Here is a 22,271-nt window from a genome sequence, read left to right as displayed (position 1 = left end):
CAGCTTTTTTAAAAAGATTTCATAATCCTAGTGAAATAAATTTTTAGAAGTAATATAAGTCTCTTGTCTTCTCGAACCTAGGAAGACCGAAGAAGCGCGTCATTCAAAGCCGACGTTACCTTGATTAGTCACGGACTGCAATGGCACTGACTTCTGCTGCTGGACTTGTTTCGCTTTTGGACGACAAGGGCTCTGATGTCAAAGTAAAAACAAACAAGTTATTTTGCTTATTCTTACTTCAGGCATTTGCTCTAAAACGTCTTTATGATATGGTTGACGAGTTTTGGGCTGAAATCTCAGAAGCAGTAATGAAAATTGAAATACTTCATGAAGACTCTAATTTTGAATATAATAAACTCGCTGCTTTACTTGTGTCCAAAGTTTATTATCATCTAGCTGTCTATGATGATGCACTTCACTATGCTTTGTGTGCTGAAGATCTTTTCGATATAAATACGAATACCGAATTTGTGGAAACCATTATTGGTAACTAACGAACACTAATTACAACTGTGTAGCTAAATGTATTGATAAGTATACCGCTCTTCGAACTGCTCAAGATCAGTTTGTGGATTCGTCAGGTCCCGTTGTAACAGAAAATTCAGAGGACAGTACTTGGTCTGTTACCAGTCCAACATACAAAAGACTAGAACACGTTGTCAACAAAATGTTTGACCGTTGCTTTGATCACAAACAGTATAAACAAGCCCTAGGGATAGCTATTGAAACTCGGAGGTATGTTTTTGGTGTAATCTCATCATTGTTTTTGCATTATAATATCCTCCATCCACCTGCCAATTACACTGTGTCCAATTAAATTTCCATACTTTCAAGTCATTGTCGGAGTTCTTTAGATTATCTGCTCTTGAGGTTGCTTTTCCATATAAGGCGAGATCTTCCCGTTATTTTGTCTATTCGATTATGAACGTATATAGTTCCTTATAATGCATGCTCCTACGTGATTACTGTTCAATTAATTAAGGCAATCAGACTGATGACATACAGTGGATAGTAAATGGAATTAAGGCACTAGATGTTTACGTCTTACTTCTCACACGTACAAATAAACAGATTTTGGTGAGACTATACTTTTTGGACGAGCCAATCAGGTTTACGATATCAGGTCTTGGATTTTGGCGCGAAACTAATTCGTTCACTTAGCTAAGTAGAGTTTTGGTATTATAGCTGATGTCAGTTCGCAACGAAAACCGTAAATCTACTTCCTAACCCTAATCATCAAGTGTAAATATTAATCCAAATTACACTGGTTTATAGCCCTCATTTAGCCATGGTATGTAGATGGACATTCTCAAGGTCTTTTTAGCGCCACTCAAAGGTCGTCCATAAATTATAGTCTCACCCAGATTTTAAATAGATAGGAAAGTTGTTCATTTGGGATGCAAAGTAGTACTTACTAGTTAGTAGCGAATGTGCTTTGAGGTCTGAACCATATCTGTTTCATTCGAGCTTATTATTTAGTCTTCATTTCTAATCTGTAATGTAAGTAGGTCACCCTTAATCGGCTCTCAGTATGCTAATACGTGATGATTCGGGTACTCAAAAAATATATTGATTTTCCCGGTATCTAACTAATTTTATTTCACCCTGAATCGCCCATCTAACATTAATGATTTTAAAGTACTGATCCAACTCATCGGGTTAAGTATTTGCTCTTTGTTACCCACATATTTTCAGCTATTTCCCACTTTTGTATTGGGATGAAATATCTTAAGTAAATAAAATACTTTTGTTTCAGACTGGACATATTTGAAAAGGCGATAATTTCATCGGATGATCAAGAGGGCATGCTTCGCTATGCTTTTCGTGTTGTGCTCACTTTAATCGATAGTGTACGCCTAAGAAACCGTCTTCTTAAGATCTTAGTTTCTGTTTATATGAACCGAGCTCTTCCTTCCGATGCTGTAAATGTTTGTCAATGCTTAGTACTAATGGATGACCCGCAGGTTTGTCAATTTTAAAATATTTCCTTCACTTGTTACATTTGAATGTTCCATGAAACATCATTGTTTTTCAAGATTGTCAGCTAATTTATCTGGTATAAATTTCTATACGTAGCCAACGGTATTACCCGAGTATCTAAACCAAAGTATGTCTGAATTTAAAACATGTTAGTTGGAAGTCGTGTACTTTAATCATCAAGCTACTTCAACTAAACCATTCACATATATATCACTCAAAAGGAAAGAAATAGCACTAAGAATAACATGACCAATGGTGGATTAAGCGATAGCGTACCATTTAGATTGCTCTAGACTTTAGAAGCACCAATTAATCTGGTCTTCCTTAGTCATTATTTACACATATATTTGACCTTGTCGGTTATTCACTTTTTATCCTCATTGCTCTTACCTGAGCGTATGTGTGTGAGTGTTTATCACTTACTCTCATATCTTAAGCTTGTTTTTCTGTCTGACTTCAAATATTTATTCACATTTTATTAAATTGAGTTTGCACGTTTGACTTTCCAAATCCAGCTTCTTTTCTTTCATTGTCTGGGTCAGTGGATGTTTGAAATATACGTATCCAAAAACCATTCTCGCATTTGAATTGTTCCGTTATTCACTAACGTAAACCAAGTCGATGAATATGTACAGGTTTAATCAGGATATTATTTCGTTAACACTGTCATCCGATCATATGGATTCAGATTGAGGGTCATTTTTGTCTACAGCTTAAGTGTGGCTCTAATGGAACATATCGATAGTTGATGGAGAATATAAATAGGTTGTCATCCACACAAATTCGAGGTATATGATGACCCATCATCGTAAATCTAACCAAAAACCTAAAATCTTTTTAAAAGGTTCACAAACACGTTATATATTTTCTTTGATGGGGCGTGATAGCTGGTGTAGAATTGAGCTGGGGAAAATGTTTGAGCAACCAAGTCAAAACTTGACGTCAGTCCATGAAATCATTAACTGTCGAACTGCGCCATGTATTTAGGTTGAGATTATCTGGTTGTGGTCCTCGTAATTATCGTAACCGGTGTTTAGGCTCACAAATGTCCGAGAGTGGGGAGAGTCCGCTCTCCCTCTCGAAATGCTCTCACATGGCCACGCCTACATAGCCTCTGCCAAGGAAGTCCTACTCACTGCCTTCTTGTGGTGGGGGTGTTCTTTACGAAATTGAGAGGACGAAAAGCGAATGTCCGGCTCTTTGACCGGGTTGGTGGATATGGAGGGTCCACCTAGGGGAGCTGAAAAACCCTCATTCCAAACCAATGGTGCACATGGGTTCCAGTATCCTGCGGGAACAAATGGCGTATGAATCGATCGTTGGTCACTGACAACCATGAGAATGCATCTCCTTACGATGATCCATTGCCTTGTGGATCAGACCTTTAGGCCAAAGGCTTCGGGTGTGACCCCCTAAGAAAACCACCTTCAGTTTGAGAACCTGGGCAGTATCACAGCCCTCACACAAATCAAATGAAATTTGTGCGGCGCATATATATCTGGTGCCCCTTTTTTTTTTTACCAATTTTTATGTGTTTAAATAAAAAAAAAATAAAATTAGGGACTTCAGGTAACATGGCTCAATATCGTTCGCAATGGTACAGTTGTGTTCACTCTTTGTGTACACTTAGATCTTGAGTTTATTGATTATCTTAAGTTGCTTTTTTCCACAAATTCATACTATTTCGGACCATAGTTTTTATCCTCAACTTTTTCTACCACAAATCTTGTTACTACTTATACTACTCTGACATTCTGTTGTACTGGTATGCTATGACAACATAAAATAAATGTACCAGATCCTATGTTGCATGTCACGTGTTGACCGTTTTAGTCTGTTCGTTCAGGAAAATTGTAGTTAAAAGATTAACTTTAAGAACCAAATACCATTTGATTCTGATATAAATTTAGTAAGTTTTCATGTCCTCCATCATGTTAACATTTTGAGAACACATTTGTTGGAATTCGTAAAGAAAATAATTGTCCTACTTTTGTCATTGGTCAGTAAATATATTAATCATTGAGTGGGATTCCATGTTCACATCATAATTCGTATGTCATTATGTAATATGGTATTTTCATATGTGATCAGAAGAGCTGATATATCATAATTTCATTGAAATGTGTTAATTTACTAAGTGGTTGGTAAAGACATACATTCACTGGCCTCCCTGGTCCCTCAAATTTTTAATTTTATGATGTGCGGATAAATACACTAAGTGGTATACATTTACTTCCTTTTCAGGCCACAGCAGATACTCTGGAACACTTGTTACTACAATCACAAGAGGCAGCTGTAACAGCATATCAAATAGGTTTTGATTTGTATGAAAATGCAACCCAAAACTTTCTTCAACGTGTTTCAGCCTCTCTTGCCCGGAGCTCAAAGTTGAGTCATATAATGAGCTTAATTGAACGTGATAAAAACGCTACAAAAAGTCCAAAAACGCCGGAGGGTTCAGCTTGTACCAACGTTGAAACCACAGATGGTGATAAGAATAAATCAGACAAAAAGGAAGCAGAAGAAGCGGTGGAAACTGCATCATCTGGTGAAACAAACAAAGAGATTGAGATACCAGCAGATGAAACGCTGTCAGAATTCGATAAAGAAATCAAAAGTCGTCTTATGCACTTGGTCAGTATTTTATCAGGAGATAAAGTAAGCGTTGGAATCGTACATAATTGGTTTTATTGTAGTATTAACAAGCTAATTTATCGTTAGACAGTATTTAGTTTGATAAAATGGTAAGGTGTATTATACTGACTAAATAAAGGTTGTCAGTCGACGCGACGAGTATATTCTTTTTGTAATGCTTAACATCACAAAATAGTTTTCGAACTGTCATTATTTCTGTGTAAATGTTTATTGATGGGAGTGACTTCAAGCACTCACTAACCACACTATAGTAAACAAATATACGGAGCTTTAAACTCCACTCGACCTTTTTGTAACTCTCCTAACAACATTCGGATTCTTGAATTTTTAACTGATTTGTGCAACTATTTATGTACATTGACAGATAAAATTAAGGGTATACAATTCTAAGGCTCTTCAGCACTTCACAAACTTACCAACAGATGTAATTCGAAGGTAGGAACAACCTTTTCTAATCATTTTAGTTAGAGAATATATTTTACAAACTAGACCACTTTAGAGGCTTAAATCGCGTACACTTTAATTAGATTGAGTTCTTTAACATTCCCTTCTGTTGATTATGTGTTACAAAAATTAAACGAAAGCTTATTTCATGCACCTGTGATTTTATCATGACTAGTTTACCATTGTAGAACATCTTCAAACGTTGGTCATTAAGTGTATTTCGAATGTTCGAACTCGGCAAAAAGCCGTCACTTTCGGTATTCATTTCTTCACAATAAACCAGTTTTACTTTGATCAGGTGGGGATTTTATTCATTCAGTAGACGGTACCTAAGAGCAGTATTTTATATTTCTCTTAACTCAGATTAATGTCATTGATCTTCTAAAGCAATATTAAAACAGTCACCACGTAATTTTCATATTAACTTGTTTGGTCGCATGTCATGTTCGTTCGTGTAACGGAGTGGCATTACAAGATATCAGATTACAGGTTTGTATGACAATAACGATCCATGTACTGAATTACCAATATAATCGAACGCAAGGATATTGAAAAAAGATGATCATACCATAGTAAAGTACTAGTGTATAATTTAACTTTACCATTCCAACGTACATTGTGGATGCACGTTTTTTTATTACTATAGTCATTAGTAGATATTGTCTTAACTACCTAAATATTCGATTTTCTTATATCTAGGTAATTGAATTGCACCTCCAATTTTTGATACGAAATAACAAAGCTGACCTTCGACTACTTGAACGCATACGTGATGAGGTGCGACATTCCGTGACTCATAATGCTACAGTTATTGCAAATGGTATTATGCATTGTGGAACAACATCAGATCAATTTTTGAGGGATCATTTAAATTGGTTAGGAAAAGCTGTAAATTGGGCTAAATTCACTGCTACTGCTACCCTTGGGGTTATACACAAAGGTAAATATTTTATTATTTTCGATTGTATGGGAGTGTACTTACCGGGATAATAATAAACATTGATTTCAGTACTGATTAGGTTGACTGATATTTTGTCCGAGTTTTCACTGATAGTTATAACTTATGATTGTCTTGCTGTTGTTTATCCTTTCAGGTCATGAAAAAGAGGCTTTACGTCTTATGTCTGCCTATTTGCCCAAAGATGCAAGCGGTTCATCCGGTTCCGTGTACACTGAAGGTGGTGGTTTGTTTGCTCTAGGCTTGATTCATGCTAATCATGGTGGAACGATGACAGGTAAATTCTTGAAAGTAATCAGAAATATTTAAAAGACATTTTAATTACTTTTCGTGCAAAAATATTTTCGTCTGTGAAATCTAACTTATCTACGTTGTAAACGTTTACTGGCTCATAAGATAAGCTAAATGTATCCATGTAATTAGTTTTTTTTACTTTGTCATGAATGCTTTTTCAAATGGCCTTGCTTGGGGTACTTGGATTATTAACTTATACATATCAGCGGGTATTTTTGCGAATCACTTTTTCTGGTACTAATTAGTTTCAATTGTTTTGTGCTATATTGGATTGTCTCATATTTTCCATGCATAGTGCTTGCCATTTAATTTTTATTTAGCTTGTATTCCTGATCTGTTGATATGGTTCTTTTGCGACATTTTTTATTCCTGATAATCTGCAATGTATAGTAGTGGAGATACGCTCATTTTTTTGCATAAAGTTTTAAACATGAGATTATTTCATACTTCTGGTCCATAGATTCTACCAGGTTTTTTTGTGTTGACAGTTTTTCCCTCTTAGTTTTGGTTGTCTGTTGCAACTATGCTCAGACAATCGTTTATTTTTAGCAAACACTAACTTTAAACATAAGGAGAGACATCGACTAACATGGCGACCATCTGCACCAAACCAACGATGGACTCAGATAGACCATATTGCCATCAGCCATCGTTGGAGAGGCTCGATAGAAGATTGTCGCTCGCATTGGAATACTTGTTTAGACTCTGATCACGCTTTAATACGAGCACGCATTTGTCTGCGTCTCACTAGACGCAGTAAAACTACACTAAGAAGACCCATTAAAATTGAACTGGAGCACGAGGAAGCCAAATGTAAATTCCAGGAGCAACTGAGTTCACATCTTGGCAGTTCTGTAAACGAGACTGACCCAGATGCTGCTTGGAAAGACATACGAACAGCTGTGGAAACAGCAGTCACATCTATTAGTAATTTAAACCATAGGGCTCCAAAAAACGAGCGGATTTCTTCTAAGTCTATTTCACTGATGGATTCGCGTAAACTCATCCCATCAGGCTCTGGACACAACGAAGAGCATAAACAAATTAGATCTAGGTTAACTAAAAGTCTAAGGAACGATCGTGAGCAGTGGTGGGCAACGAAAGCAAAAGAGATGGAAAAGGCAGCGGCTGTAGGCAACACCAGGCAACTATTCAGACTAATAAAAGAAACCGAAATTAAGAAGTGTAAGTGAAACGATCTCGGAAAAAGACGGAACCCTTATCTGCTCTCAGTCCAGACGTTTAGAACGATGGGCGAAACACTAAGGAGCAATTCAGCTGGCCTTCAGCTACTGCACACCTACCCACTATTCCAAGACAGTCTGAATGGAACATTGAAGTAGGTCCCCCGACCCTACCTGAAGTTCAAAAGGCTACAACTCATCGGAAACGAGGAAGAGCAGCTGGTCCAGATGGATTGGCTCCAGAGGTCTTTAAATATAGTGGTCCAATTTTAGCGATTAGGTTGACTAATATTCTGGCTAAAATCTGGGAGACGGACGGAATCCCATCCGACTGGTCACAATCACTTATTGTCCCAATATATGAGAAGGGGCCAAAATCATCCTGTGATAACCATAGAGGGATTAGTCTGACCAACATAGCATCTAAAATACTAGCCTCAATAATTATCGGGCGCCTAACTAAGACTCTTGAACTGCAAACACGAGAAAATCAGGCTGGCTTCAGACCTGGTCGTGGCTGCATCGACCACATATTCACTATTCGTCAGGTTTTAGAGCACAGACATGTTTATCGGCGTCCGACAATGATAGTTTTTCTTGACTTGAAAGCAGCATTTGACTCTGTAGACCAAGAGGTTCTGTGGCAGTGTCTGTCATTGAAAGGTGTACCTCAGAAGTACATAAACCTTGTGAAGGCTCTTTACTCGAACACTACCAGTCGAGTGAGAGCTTATGGCGAACTATCAAATGACTTTACAACCTCAAGTGGTGTCCGACAAGGTTGTCCACTATCCCAATTTTTGTTTAACTTCATTATAGACCTGTTGCTGGAAATAACACTCTCGTCGACTGAATTTTCAGGAATTGATCTCCTACCAGGGGGACCACTAAGCGACTTAGAATACGCAGATGACAGTCCTGTTTGGTGAATACTCTGGCAAAATGCAGAGTCTTCTGTTAGAACTGAGTAGTAATGCCAGGATGTTTGAGATGCGTTTCTCCCCATCTAAATTTAAATTGTTACTCCAGAACTGGTCTGCGTCAACACTTGAACTAAGGATAGGGAGTGAAGTAGTCGAACGCGTCGATAACTTCACTTATCTTGGAAGTCTGATCAGCCCTAATGGGTTGGTGTCTGACGAAATCTCAGCACGGATTCAAAAAGCTCGTTTGGCTTTTGCCAACTTACGTCACCTATGGCGAAAACGAGATATCCGTCTATCACTTAAGCGACGAGTATACTGCTCAGCAGTTCGTTCTGTTCTACTTTACGGCTGCAAAACACGGCCATTAAGAGTAGAAGATACTCGTAGGTTACTAGTATTTGACCACAGATGCCTTAGAAATATTGCTCGCATCTGCTGGGATAGCCGGGTAAGTAATAGTGAGGTTAGACTCAGTGTATTAGGGAATGATGGTAAATCAGTTGATGAGGTGATGAATCTTCATCAACTGAGATGGTTAGGCCACGTGTTACGTATGCCTGAACACCGATTACCACGATGCGCTATGCTGACTAATGTAGGGGATGGTTGGAAAAGAGTTAGGGCCGCCAAACCAAAACGTGGCATCAGTGCTTGAAGTCACTAACTTCTAGTCTGAGCCATGTTGGCAGATGCAGACTACTTGGTTGGGGTCCGCGTGACTATCGTAACCAATGGTTGGAGACTCTAGGTGACATGGCTCCAAATCGATCACAATGGCGTAGGTGTATACACTTTTTATCTTCCCTTAAACCTTAAGATTAAAATTGCTTCATAACGTTCTTCCTTCCTATACAATATCTTTATATACAACCTATCTTTTATATACTACCACCATCACTAAATTAACTACTATGAATCCGGTGTTGATCTTGTTGTGCTAACGAAGTATGGCAACTTGGACCGATGCATAAATGTGCCTGGTCCTACGTTGTAGCTGACTGACTGACTTAGTTTTGGTTCTTCATAACCCTTTTTGTCATTAATTTTGTCACCCTCGATGTCAATTTTTTCTCTCTGTGCTGTGAACCTTGTTCATTTCTGTACTGATGCAAACTCATCCTAAGTTTCACGACGTTGTTTATCTCTCTATCTTTTAATTATACTCTTCCATAACGACTGTTAAATGTTATTTATTTCTTCAGAATATTTGCTCAATCAATGCAAGGAGGCTACTGCAGAACCTGTCCGGCATGGTGCATGTTTAGGTCTTGGTTTAGCTGCTATGGGGACCGGTAGAGAGGATGTGTATGATCAAATTAAACTTAATCTTTATCAAGATGATGCAATTACAGGTAGGCGTGTTTATAATACTTTCTTTGTTGTTCTGTCCATTTGATTGACGTGAATTATTCAATATTCATAGTTCTTAGCACCAAATAACATTAATGTAGTTAGTTCTTCACAATGATTTATCGTACATCCTGAGTTTTATCATAATTATAGGAATGCTAACCATAGAAGCCCATTTCCTAATTTCATTAACAAGTAAACTTACATAACAATTTCGTTTTTTATTACATAAAACCGAACTATTTCATTTTCCCAATATCTTAACAATAAGTGAATGTATTTAATCTGTGGATTTGCAAAAAACTTCTAATCAGCGTGGTTCAGTTGAGAAACTAATTTTTTATATATAACTCAGTAATTCCAGTATAATATCGTTGACTCAACTGTGAACCGCACTTATCGTTTGATGTTTAGTAATACTATTTATTTGTTCAAACCAGAGTAAGTCGTATGATTTTATACTAACTAATAAATGGGATGATTTTCAATCAAATTGTCATTGTATATACATTTATTCTTCTAACAAGTTTAAATCCAAAAGTGGATCAGATAGGATTCTACTTTAGATCAATAATCATTAAGATTCTATGCAACGTAATAGTAAGTGTTTTGAATGATCAGTTGTTTTTAGTGAGGTTCATAAAATTATTGTAGAAACACCTCCAATTTAATAACCAATGTTTCTAGCTACAAGATGTTTGTTACACACACCGATTGTTACATAATTACCATTGATTGTCATTATGTGATTGATTTCTAAATAAAAAATTGAGTGGGTGCACCGACTTACTTAGTATCTCTATTTTCATTTATCTTACTGTGTTTGTCTCAAGGTGAAGCAGCGGGTATTGGTATTGGTTTAGTCATGTTAGGAACTGGGTCAACACGAGCTATTGAAGATCTACTTGGTTATGCTAAAGAAACAGCACATGAGAAGATTATACGTGGCGTTGCCTTAGGCATTGCACTTGTCATGTACGGTCGGGTTGAAGAAGCTGATGAACTGATAGATAATTTAATTATTGTAAGCTTTTTATTCACTGTGTTGTATAAATGGTAGTTTTGAATTTTTGCTGGGTAAGTTTTATTTAAAATGGTAAATGAGATCGTTGGTCGATAGCTGTTGCACGGTGATACAATTCGGTCAACTGACAACTGCTCACAAAGTCAAGTTTTTGACACGAGCTCCAGAATGAAATGGTATCAAAGGACAATACAACTGGGTAGCAGGATAATTTTTTGTTGTTTGTCACAAACATGTTTGTTTACATACTATTAAACACGAAATAGGTATAATTACATGTCATTTTATATGAGGGATTGTAAGATATAGATTTAGTAGGTCACATATACGCCAATGAAATTAAGCCGTGAGTATCAGGCTTAATTTTCGAATATATTGTCAATAGACTTTATCTTATTAATTGTTCGACAGTAATTATGATCATGAGTTTAAGTATTTCCACGCTAATCCCTAACAACACTTCCACAACAATTCTAGACAGATCGTTGTCCATGAAAAATTTCAGAGCCCTCTATGAAAAATTTGCGTGTGTTCTAATATCACTGTGTCGCATACTGTTCAACCGGATCTTAAGGCCTAATAAGATCTATTCATATAAACCAAGTTTTTTATTCATTTCCTTTTCAGCAGTTGTAGGATTTATATTTTAGCAGTGAAAATGTCAAGACATCAGACCAACTAAAAACAAATCTAATTGATGTAAATATTTAATGCAGGCTGAGGACCGTGCTTTTGGTAATTTTAGTAATTTTTTGTCTTCCTTTTGGATCTCAGTGTAGTCAACAGATCATGGTTAAAAGAGCCTTACCATCATGTTACTAGTTTGCGATTTAATCCTCAATACTTGTCAAATCCATTCATCTCACGATGAAACTACTATTCGTCCGTGTTATGTGTCTTTCCTATCGATCTTAACTATTCTGTAAATAATAATCTATCGATAGAAATCCTTTATGCTTCATCTAACATCAACAATTACTCAGAAAACGGTTGGTTTGGATACTTATCGTTTCAACGAGTGGGCATACCCCCTAATGGTATTTATTATTAAGTGATGAACTTTTAAATTTCTATATGTTAGAATTTTATTCCATATTTGTCAATTGTTTCTGTCAAGTAGACAGATTTACAATATGTCATTCGTTCAATCGACCTCTATCACCGGTTATTCCAAACGCTTCTTTGTGTGAAAACTTATTTCTGTTTTTTTCTTTCTTCAAAATACAGGATAATGATCCCATTTTACGTTGGTCTGGTATGGCAACAATTGCAATGGCTTACTGTGGGACTGGTAATAATCAGGCAGTGAAACGTTTACTCCACGCTGCAGTCAGTGACACTAATGATGACGTTCGACGATGGGCTGTTACCGCTCTTGGTTTCGTTCTATTCAAGTATGTTGTGTATAAACGCTTTCTCAGAATAACTGTCGGTTATTTGTTCGATAAATCTTTTCGTCTGAGGATTTTAACACTGAAAAGAAATAATTTCAAAGTTTACTGTTTTAAACGATATTATCACTAGTCTTCTTTCCCAATAAGCGATTGTACTAAGCATTTCTACCTTAAAAATAATGTAAATTTTACCGTAACACTCATTTTTTGTTACCTTTTAGAAATCCTGAGCAGGTCCCATCACTGGTGTCCTTACTTGTTGAATCCTACCATCCTCATTTGCGCTATGGTGCTGCTATGGCTGTAGGAATAGCCTGCGCGGGAACAGCTCTTAAAGAAGCTGTTAGCTTATTAGAGACTTTACACGAGGGAACAGTGCCATTTGTTCGTCAAGGTGCCTTAATTGCTAATGCAATGGTATTAATTCAGCAGAATGCGGTTACCTCCCCAAAGGTATGAGTCATAAAGATGGTCATTTCATTGTGCTCTTATTTACAAACTAATATATTGTCAATTTTGTTACTTCTCAAATCGTCTTATCATTCACGGATATTTGTTTGCTGTTGGAGTAATAAAACGTTATTCTTAGTTAGTGAAATTCCCATTTAGCTTCAAGATTAGTGCGCTCCATCAGAGCATGTCCATGAAGATCTGTAGGCTTTTACAACGGCGACTCTAGAAAATGTCATACTTATAGCCACGATGCATTTGCTTGTTGAAAGATTTTTTTAGTGTAAGATTTTGTTTGAAAATTTTATCAACTTACAGAACCACAATATAGACTAATGGCTCAATAGCGATCCACCAGACTTAAGATTATAGTTAAATAATGTCTCTACTGATTTAGCATTGATTATGGCTTATATGTCAACTATTGTATAATTAATGGAGTATAGTAATTTGTTATTTTACATTATCTGGCTAATTCTGTTGTAGTATCATTTATAATAGAGTAGTTTTATTTATGAACGAATTGAGAGGACGAAAAGCGAATGTCAGGCGCTTTAACCGGGTTGGTGGACACGGAGGGTCCATCTAGGGGAGTTGGAAAACCCTGATTCCAAACCAATGGTGCACATGAGCTCCAGTATCCTGAAGGAATAAATGGCGTATGAACCAATCGCCGGTCACCGGCTACCATGGGACTGCATCTCCTCACGATGCTCCACTGCCTTGTGGATCAGATCTTTCGGTCAAAGGCTCGGGGTGTGGCCCCCTTAGAAAACCACTTGCTTCAATTTGGGCACCTGGGCAGTATCACAGCCCTCACACAAATCGAATGAGATTTGTGAGGCGCATATTTATCTGGTGCTTTTTTACCAATATTTCTGTGTTTAAATAAATAAATAAATAAAATGGACAAATTTTAATGAATGGGTTTTCTTATTAATCAAATAAAATTGTATGTATATTACAAAAAATACATCGCGATAATATTTACTAACCAAGGTCAAAATTTTACTACTCAAGTACAAACGATAAAATTAGGTCTGAACATTTAAATCATATAGTTCAGTAATGAATTAGTTATACACGATTTTGTATGTAATTCTAACTGCCCGACGCATCAAACATAGTATGAGTAATAAATAAGATTTAGCATTAAAATGTAATTTCCTTTTCTTTTAGTCTGTGGATTTCCGTCAGAAATTGTTGAAAATTATCGGGGATCGTCATGAAGATTTATTGGCCAAATTCGGTGCTATTATAGCATGTGGTATTCTAGATGCTGGTGGATGTAATATGACTATTTCATTACAAACACGTACTGGTACGTCCAATTTATTTCAACTCATTATATTTGATGACCTCCATTTGGTACCACAGTTATCATTTAAGGTTTTTATTCGGTTAATTCTAGTTGATAAGAGACTTCTACTTCTTTATCACAAGTCTATAACCATCGGATGGATTGACTGACTAATTGATGGTCATCATAAATCCTGATTTAGCAGATATCATATTCTAGGACTCTAAATAAGTGGTAGCAGTTCTTGTCGATCAGTTGTTTTGTAGTGAATGTTATCATAGTAAAATATGTCGTCCTTTTTCACACTCTGAATTAGAAAAACTGTTATGTACTTGTATCAAGTACACCGGTTCTCAAAAATACGTGCCTACTTTAAAGTATGAGGTCACCAGTGTAATACCAAGATTAATCGCGATTGAATACTTTAGTTGAAGTAGAATGGGAAAACCACAGTGCCATTCTATTTCTTATAAGTCTTCATCTGATATGGATCTCGAAATAAATCGGTAACTGAAATATTCAGTCAGCTAAAAACAATATAGGATCTGACACAAAGTGCATCATCCCAACCTGCCAAACTTCATATGAATACAATGAAGGGAAATTAGCAATGTAAAAAATTAAAAAGTTAAAGTCTATTATGGTTAAAACTGTAGAAATAAAATGAAATCAGTGAATTTGATGAATAAAATGTATCATATGCTATGTTAACTCAGGAAATAGTGGAGGATATAGCATAACTCCTTTCTAAGTGTAATCATTGAAAGTTCCCTGAAGACGTTGATGACACAATGCCACTTATTCCAACATGAATTATCAAATTGATAAAAATGTTGTATATTGTAATTTAGTGTTGCATAATAGGTTTGATTATGTTGTGTAGTAGTTATTTTTATCTCAACATTGACTTTTATTGATAACAATAATATATTTGTAATATCCCAGTGAGTGGAAAAAATTAAATTCTCCAATGTTTCGTGTCCCTGTGTAAGCCACTTCAGAAAATAAATTCGTTAGATTAGTCCAAGTTTAAATAGTACAGAGGAACAAAGGAAAATATTTCGTACGACCAATCAAAAAACAGATCTGATCAAGTCAATGCCATGTCATTCCGGTAATTTATGTGAGACATGTTTGTTTATTAGTGTGTGGTTGAAAAATATGACATTTATAATGTGAGTTGAATTTGTATGTTTGATAATAGTGTGAGATGGGAATAGAATCAGATATAGTAACTTGGATAGATGGTCCAAGTGGGATGAATAATAAGGCTTCATCTATTGAGGGTAGTAGGGTTTAACAATATATAGAAAGCTTCAGCTATTCGTTTTTTTTTGTAGTTGGAAAAAACTTTGTGTTTTTTTGATAGTTTTAATATTGACGTGATGTTTGTTGAAAATGTTATGTACTGCTATTGCCAACCTAATTTAGAGTCTTTCAAGTTCTACGGGATTATTAAGTAGTTTCTTATATATACATAAGATGTTCTGTGCTTCAAGTTGAGATTTCACGAGATGGCTATTAAAAGATAGCATTAAAATTGACACATACTAGTTTGTTTATTTTTTCTCTGAAGAAGTGGCTTACACTGAGCCACTAAATGTCAGAAAATTTGATTTTTCTACTTATTGAGATATTACAAATCTATCATTTTTATCAATAACAATCTACCCAATCCTCAATTTATTTGAAATTATCAAGTCAAACCTATAACATTAATTTTGTTATTAACTTCTTACATCTTTTTTCTCTGTTCATTTGCTATATTATATCACGTAGGTAATGCAAACATGGCAGCAGCTGTCGGTCTTTTAATCTTTCAGAATTTCTGGTTTTGGCATCCATTAACCAATTTTATCAGCTTAGCATTTACACCAACTGCATTAATAGCATTGAATAAAGATTTGAATATGCCAAAGATACAGTTTCGTTCAAATGCTAAACCGTCGACTTTTGCTTATCCTCAACCATTGCGTTAGTTAAATTCTTTTTATTTTTTATTTACTGTGTTATATTTACAAAGTATCTTCTGGAGTTAACAAGTGTCTACTGTATGATAGTCTAGCCCTAACATGGGACTCATCGGTAGTGCACACCCACTACCCTGAAACCTGGAACTTCAGTCTCACGCGCGAACGCCTAACCTGTAGACCAATGGGCTGGAATACAATAATGTACAAGTATAAGTTTTATCAATCGGTTTGTGACTTCATTGAAATTCAATACTCTACATAATCCTTTACTGACAATAATACATTGTTGCAAATTTTCTATAAAATGATGTTACATCATGTCATATTGATTTGCTAACTTTTTTTGCAATTATTCTACTTTTTGAATTTTTAGAACAGGAAAAAGAAAAGAAACGTGAAAAAGTAGAGACAGCTATTCTAAGTATCACAGCTAAACAGCGTAAAAAGGAGGCTGATAGAAAACAACACAAAGAACAACAACAGTCGACAACCACCGGTGGAGCACAAACTCTCAAAGATTCTCAAACTAAAGAAGTTAAAATGGATATGTAAGAGTTTATTGCATTAATGATTTTGATAATAGTTTCAGTTTATTATTATAGATAAATCAATCTTGGAAAAGTTTTTTCTTTTAACTGATGAAATTTGAATGACCTTAATTATGATATGTGGCAGAAGTGTTCTTTCTGCCCAAACGTAATTACTTATTGTTCACCTATAAAGTTTTTTGGCGACAAATTACCATAACAAAAAACAAACAAACCACATTCGTAGATATTTCAAGTTAAGTAGTTCTGCCGTTTCATAGGGCAATTTAATCCTAATTTATTAAATCAGAATAATCAAAGTTTATTATTTAAAGATAGGTTTCGTTACGAACTGACATCAGGTGAAAATTGTATTCAGCCTCATTGTAAATATATTTCCCTTTGCTCTATGGGAGTACATTTAATTAAGGAATGATACATTTCAGGCAACAGACTAATTATCATTATTATTGAACTCAAAATCACTTGTTTACACAAATACTTATGTTAGTTTTGGTGGAGTTCTGTTCTCTGAGCTGGATGGTTTGGTTGTGGAGCTTTCATCTTTCTTCTGAATGACATCATCAGCAAAACCTTCAGGTAGGAGTGAAGTTTGTACTGATGATGTCGTTAAGAAGGAAGATGAAAGCTCCACAACCAAACCATCCAGCTCAGAGAACAGAACTCCATCAAAATCATCCACTTGAGCTACAAATCTTCTCCACCAACTTATGTTAATGTTTATAAAGTTTTAATCTATTAGTCGTCGGTTGATCAGTAATTTAAATATTCAAATTAATTTAACTGTTTTGTTTTAAAACAGAGATGCTCCACTGGAAACTGTCAAGGAAGAAAAACCTCCAACATCAACAACTGAAACAAAAGAGGAGAAAGTAAGTAAAGTTTTTATTTATTAGTATGATATTCTGAACAAATGGTTTGCTTAGGGAAATGGATTTTCAGTGATATGCAGCGTGGAACTTAGCATATATATATATATATATCAGTTCAAGTTGCCATACAACATAAACACATCGTTATGAAATTATTAAAATGAATGCAGTGGTGATTATTTATTTATTTATTTAAACACATAAATATTGGTACAAGGAAGCACCAGATACATATGCGCCATACAAATCTCATTCGATTTGTGTGAGGGCTGTGATACTGCCCAGGTGCCCAAACTGAAGCAGGTGGTTTTCTCAGGGGCCCACACCCGGAACCTTTGACCAAAAGATCTGATCCACAAGGCAGTGGAGCATCGTGAGGAGATGCAGTCCCATGGTAGCCGGTGACCAGCGATTGATTCGTACGCCATTTATTCCTTCAGGATACTGGAGCTCATGTGCACCATTGGTTTGGAATCAGGGTTTTCCAACTCCCCTAGGTGGACTCGCCTTGTCCACCAACCCGGTTAAAGCGCCTGACATTCGCTTTTCGTCCTCTCACTTTCGTAAACAACACCCCCGCCACGGGAAGGCAGTGAGTAGCAGTGATGATAGAAGTGGTCACAGTATAAGTAGTATTATAAAAGATTAGGCATAGGTAATAGGATTCAAGGAGAAAGAATGAATTAACGGAACAAAAAGTATAAATATTTCAAGACAGAATGAGTGATTCTGCACCCTTACAATCAGTTCTGGGTTATGCCATGCCACATTTCCAACTATTAGTTAAGATAATTATGCGAATCCTAACCTGGTAGTTGCTACATTTGAAGAGATTACAATTCATCCAAACCAGCGAACGGAACGAAAGTCAGCAACACGACAACGGGACGAGCTAAACTATTTACTGCACCCCAGCCCTACTAACTAGAGGGAGAAGACCAGATTCAGCCAAGTGAAAGGTATGTTCCACAAACAGTTGGAAGCACGAACGGACAGTCGCACAACTCAATCGTATATATACAGTGTTAAAATGTTCTTAGGAAACGTCACAAAATAGCCTATTAAAAGATGAAAAGAACCAATCATACTTAAGGTCCTCCTAAGTGTGAAGTACAACCTGAAGGTAAAAATGGGCGCTCTTGGTGCGGAAATGTGAAATTCAAGTTTTAAGAATAAAATTACAAAAATAAGACGTTTATAAAGTGATTTTTGGGTATCTAGAATCCATAACAGTAGTATTCACCCACGCCTACGATTCACCCCAACAGCCAGTGACTTTATGAACTGATGCCACGTTTCGGTTTTTCTTCCCCTAGCTTTCTTCCAACGTACTCCTTACATAAGCAAATATCAGGCGTCCTGCTAGACGTTAGTTAAGGATATATAATACATCTTGCTCATTCAATGAAGATTCACCATGTCATCAACCGATTTGCCATCTTTGCCTAGTATTCTGCTTTTCATATCAATGTAGCTCTCTCCGTGATCCCACCAGTACAATACCAATGCTTAGTAGACACTTGTGTTCAAGTGCTAGTAACTTACGAATACTCTCTGCTTCTAAACGTCACGTTATACAAAGGGAACTGTTAAGCATTGTAATCTCTTCTTCGTTATCAGACGAACAAATAACACTGAAGGCGGCTAAAATTAGCAACAGTCAAACTAGCTTCCTGAATACGTTTAATTATATATGTTTATATTTCCAACTCTAGTTAACTTATGAGCAATGGAGGCTTTGGACCAGGTCTTTCTCGAGTATACACGTAATAGTTTATTTGTTCGTACGATAACTACCTGTTAATTAGTCCTAAAGGCGTTAGTTATTTAAAGAATGAAATTGAAGATTGAACCCTTTATGTTTAATTATTCTGGTCTTCATAATTCTGCATATGGCCGATTAAATTTACACTTATTCATTCATTTGCTTATTATTATCATCATTATTATTACCATTTAGGAACCGAATTTCAGTCTACTAAATAATCCAGCTAGAGTAATGCGTTCACAACAAAGATACGTGACCCTTCCTGAATCGTCTCGTTATATAACTTTAAAGCCAATCAGTCAGGTATGTACCCACTATTTGTATGAGTTTGCTTTTCAATGGGTTTATACTTCTTTTTTATATGCTGTAACAACTACTTTAATTCTTGAGGTATCTTTGTTTTACAATGACTAAGTTTGAAGTGTTGCATAACCCGTAGATATTTTGTAATTAAATGTAATTTTTCTATAGCTAATTTTAAATTGGAACTTATTTTTTCTTCAATAAAAAAACATTAGTTATTAGTACTGTATTTTGTAATTCCTTCTTTCAAGATTTAGTTTATCAGGTAGCTCTTCAAGATGTGCCTTTCATTGGAATTATGTAATATATTTTGTTGCAAATTTATAAAATAAATCTATCTACTAATCCTCAGGTTGTTTGGAAGAAACTGCTTTTGCGAAATTCATTTATAAATCGATTTTATAAGAATAAAGTCATAGCAAATACATACTACCTCTTCTACGTTATAATTGTATTTTCAACTTTGTCCTTAGTTGTCTGTATCGTATACAAATCCTTCTGCTGATAATTGTCTAACTGTTTGGCATGTTAAGAATATGATCCACCTCTTTGTAGTATTATATTATTTAGGAAGAAGTGAATAGAGAGAAGAGATATTTCTTTTTAGTTTGATTTTTATCACTGCTCTAGACTAATATATGGTTTAACGATAAGAAACCTCTTTGATTTGGCCATCATAAAAGCCAATATTAGAATGAGTTTGAAATGTCTTATTACACAATCTTTCCCTTGCCTATCCCTTTTTTTCTCTCCAGATTTTTATTCTTTTTTTTGTTGATTAGCTGTAATATTCTCCTTACGAATATGCGATATCACCGCTTGATTGGTATCGACCTTATTATTATTATTGTTATTATTATTATTATTCCAGTGGTTTGTTCAGAAATGTGATTAATTGACCAATAATACCATAAATATCATTTCTGTTAGTTTCACCCAAAAAATATTTTGTCATATTTTTTTCCATAGTAAACCAGTTTCATGGATTAATAAACCTTTTAGTGACTAAATTATTGATCCATCCTCTTTCATCCGTTGAATCACTCTTCAAATTGTTTGTATATTTTCAGTTCATAGTGATTTATTTGTTGTTGTGTGAGCTCATAATTTAATCATCACTCATAGTGGAGTGGAACGGTATCGTTTTTTAGTTTAAACACTCAACGGTCAGCTACTGGATAACAGTCATGGACATCTCTTTATATAATTTGCCTTCAACATTCAGATAGTATCAATAGTCCTCAGGTCGAGATTTGTGTAGCTCAAAACCATGTACACAAACATGTACTTGTAGCAATTCACAGAAAATGAACCGACTATTTTATGAATTTAGATTATAAATGTCTAGTTTTTATGCTTTTTCCTTTATTATAAAGTAAGTTTATAATTTATTTTGAAGTCGTTTTTATATTCGTTGAACGTACTTAAAAACTCAGTTTTTATAATACATTTACAGGGTGGAATACTGATGGTGCAAGATAAGAGTCCTCAAGATGCAGAAGTTCTAGTTGAAAATGTACTTGGACATGGCCCTACTCTAGACCGATCAGGAGTCGGTGGAGGAACTGGGTCGGCTAGTGGTACAAGTAGCTCTGATCTTGCTGCTGCATTAGGCTCTGGATCTAATTCTAAAACAGAGCTTATTCATGCATCAACCATTGGAGCCTATCTTGACGAGGATGATGATGACGATGATGAGGAAGATGAAGATGACGATGAAGATTCTTCTAGTGATATGCATGAAGAAGATGAAGATGATGATGAAGAAGAGTTTGATGTAGCTGCAGCCACTGTTTCGACTGTTGAAATCGAAGAGTCTGACGATCACACTTCTAAAGGAGATATAGAAATGAGTGAAAGTAGTACAGAAGTGAAACGCGAAAAAAGTCGTGGATCTACTTCAGGCCGTCGTGGCAGCAGATCACATGTATCAGGCTCTGAACCGAATCCACCAGAACCGTTTCTATACATAGAAGAAGGCACAACATCACAAACAACAACAGTAACAACAACATCTAGCAATGCTGGTAGCAGTAGTACTAGTAGTAAATCAGACTCCACTGTAGCTACAGACACCTCCTCTTATACTAATGCTAAACAATCACCTCCAACTTCATCCTCCGAACCTATGGATGTTACATTGGAAACTGATAAAGAAGCAGAAAAGAAATCAGATTCTGAACTAGATAGCAAATCAAAAGAAAATAATGACAAATAAATCGATAATAGTCTGGTTTCAGCTTTATGTTCAGTACCATGAAAACTCTTTTTCTTTGTTTTGTTACATTCTCTGATATTACACTTCTGTACGCATGGAAAATGTGAATGTACTTTTTTCACTTGTTCATTTTTGACTCACTAAATGTGTCTATTTTTGTCTAAAAACTGATGTATAAAGGCATCAGTTTTGTTTGTCCCAATGAGAAAGTTAACATGTTAGAGTGAAATTGGTTTACTTTGTGAGAACCTTTCATATATATATATATATATATATATATATATATATATATACTGACGTTTCAAAAGTGTTAACTTAATCTGTATAGAAGCTTGAAAATAAGTTTTATCTTCTTGTATTGATTCTATTAGTAAATGTGGATTTATCTAGTCAATTTCTAGGATGGTAATTTCTGTACAAGAAATTTTTGATTACCATCGGATATCTACAACTTATCTGTTACTCTAGACAGTAAACCTCTCACATTACCGGTAAAAATGTCGACTTCGAGAGAGTAAAACTGTTCTCTATACTTTGATTATAATGATTTGACTTGTGTATTTATAGGCTTTTCAGAATTATTCACAGATTAGTCAGTCAGTCACAACGTTGAACCTGTACGTATGTGCA

The 22,271-nt window shown here is 35.6% G+C and overlaps 1 protein-coding gene across 1 annotated transcript; it reads left to right on the top strand.

Moving 5' to 3' along the window:
* Positions 1–269: 269 nt before the first annotated feature.
* Positions 270–21,976, top strand: Smp_175250 (26S proteasome regulatory subunit rpn2,putative; the record flags this gene model as incomplete). Its single annotated transcript, XM_018792868.1, is given in 15 exon segments — positions 270–486; positions 519–663; positions 668–702; positions 5,780–6,019; positions 6,174–6,314; positions 9,644–9,793; positions 10,625–10,815; positions 12,043–12,209; positions 12,431–12,662; positions 13,839–13,980; positions 15,739–15,933; positions 16,306–16,480; positions 17,283–17,352; positions 19,313–19,423; positions 20,880–21,976. Coding segments are annotated over 15 exon segments (2,973 nt in total). The 3' UTR covers positions 21,642–21,976.
* Positions 21,977–22,271: the final 295 nt, after the last annotated feature.

Source organism: Schistosoma mansoni, assembly GCF_000237925.1.
Source record: "Schistosoma mansoni, WGS project CABG00000000 data, chromosome 1 unplaced supercontig 0210, strain Puerto Rico, whole genome shotgun sequence".
Lineage (NCBI taxonomy): Eukaryota > Metazoa > Platyhelminthes > Trematoda > Strigeidida > Schistosomatidae > Schistosoma > Schistosoma mansoni.
Note: the sequence above shows the minus strand (reverse complement) of the source record. Positions and strands in the feature narration are given on the sequence as shown.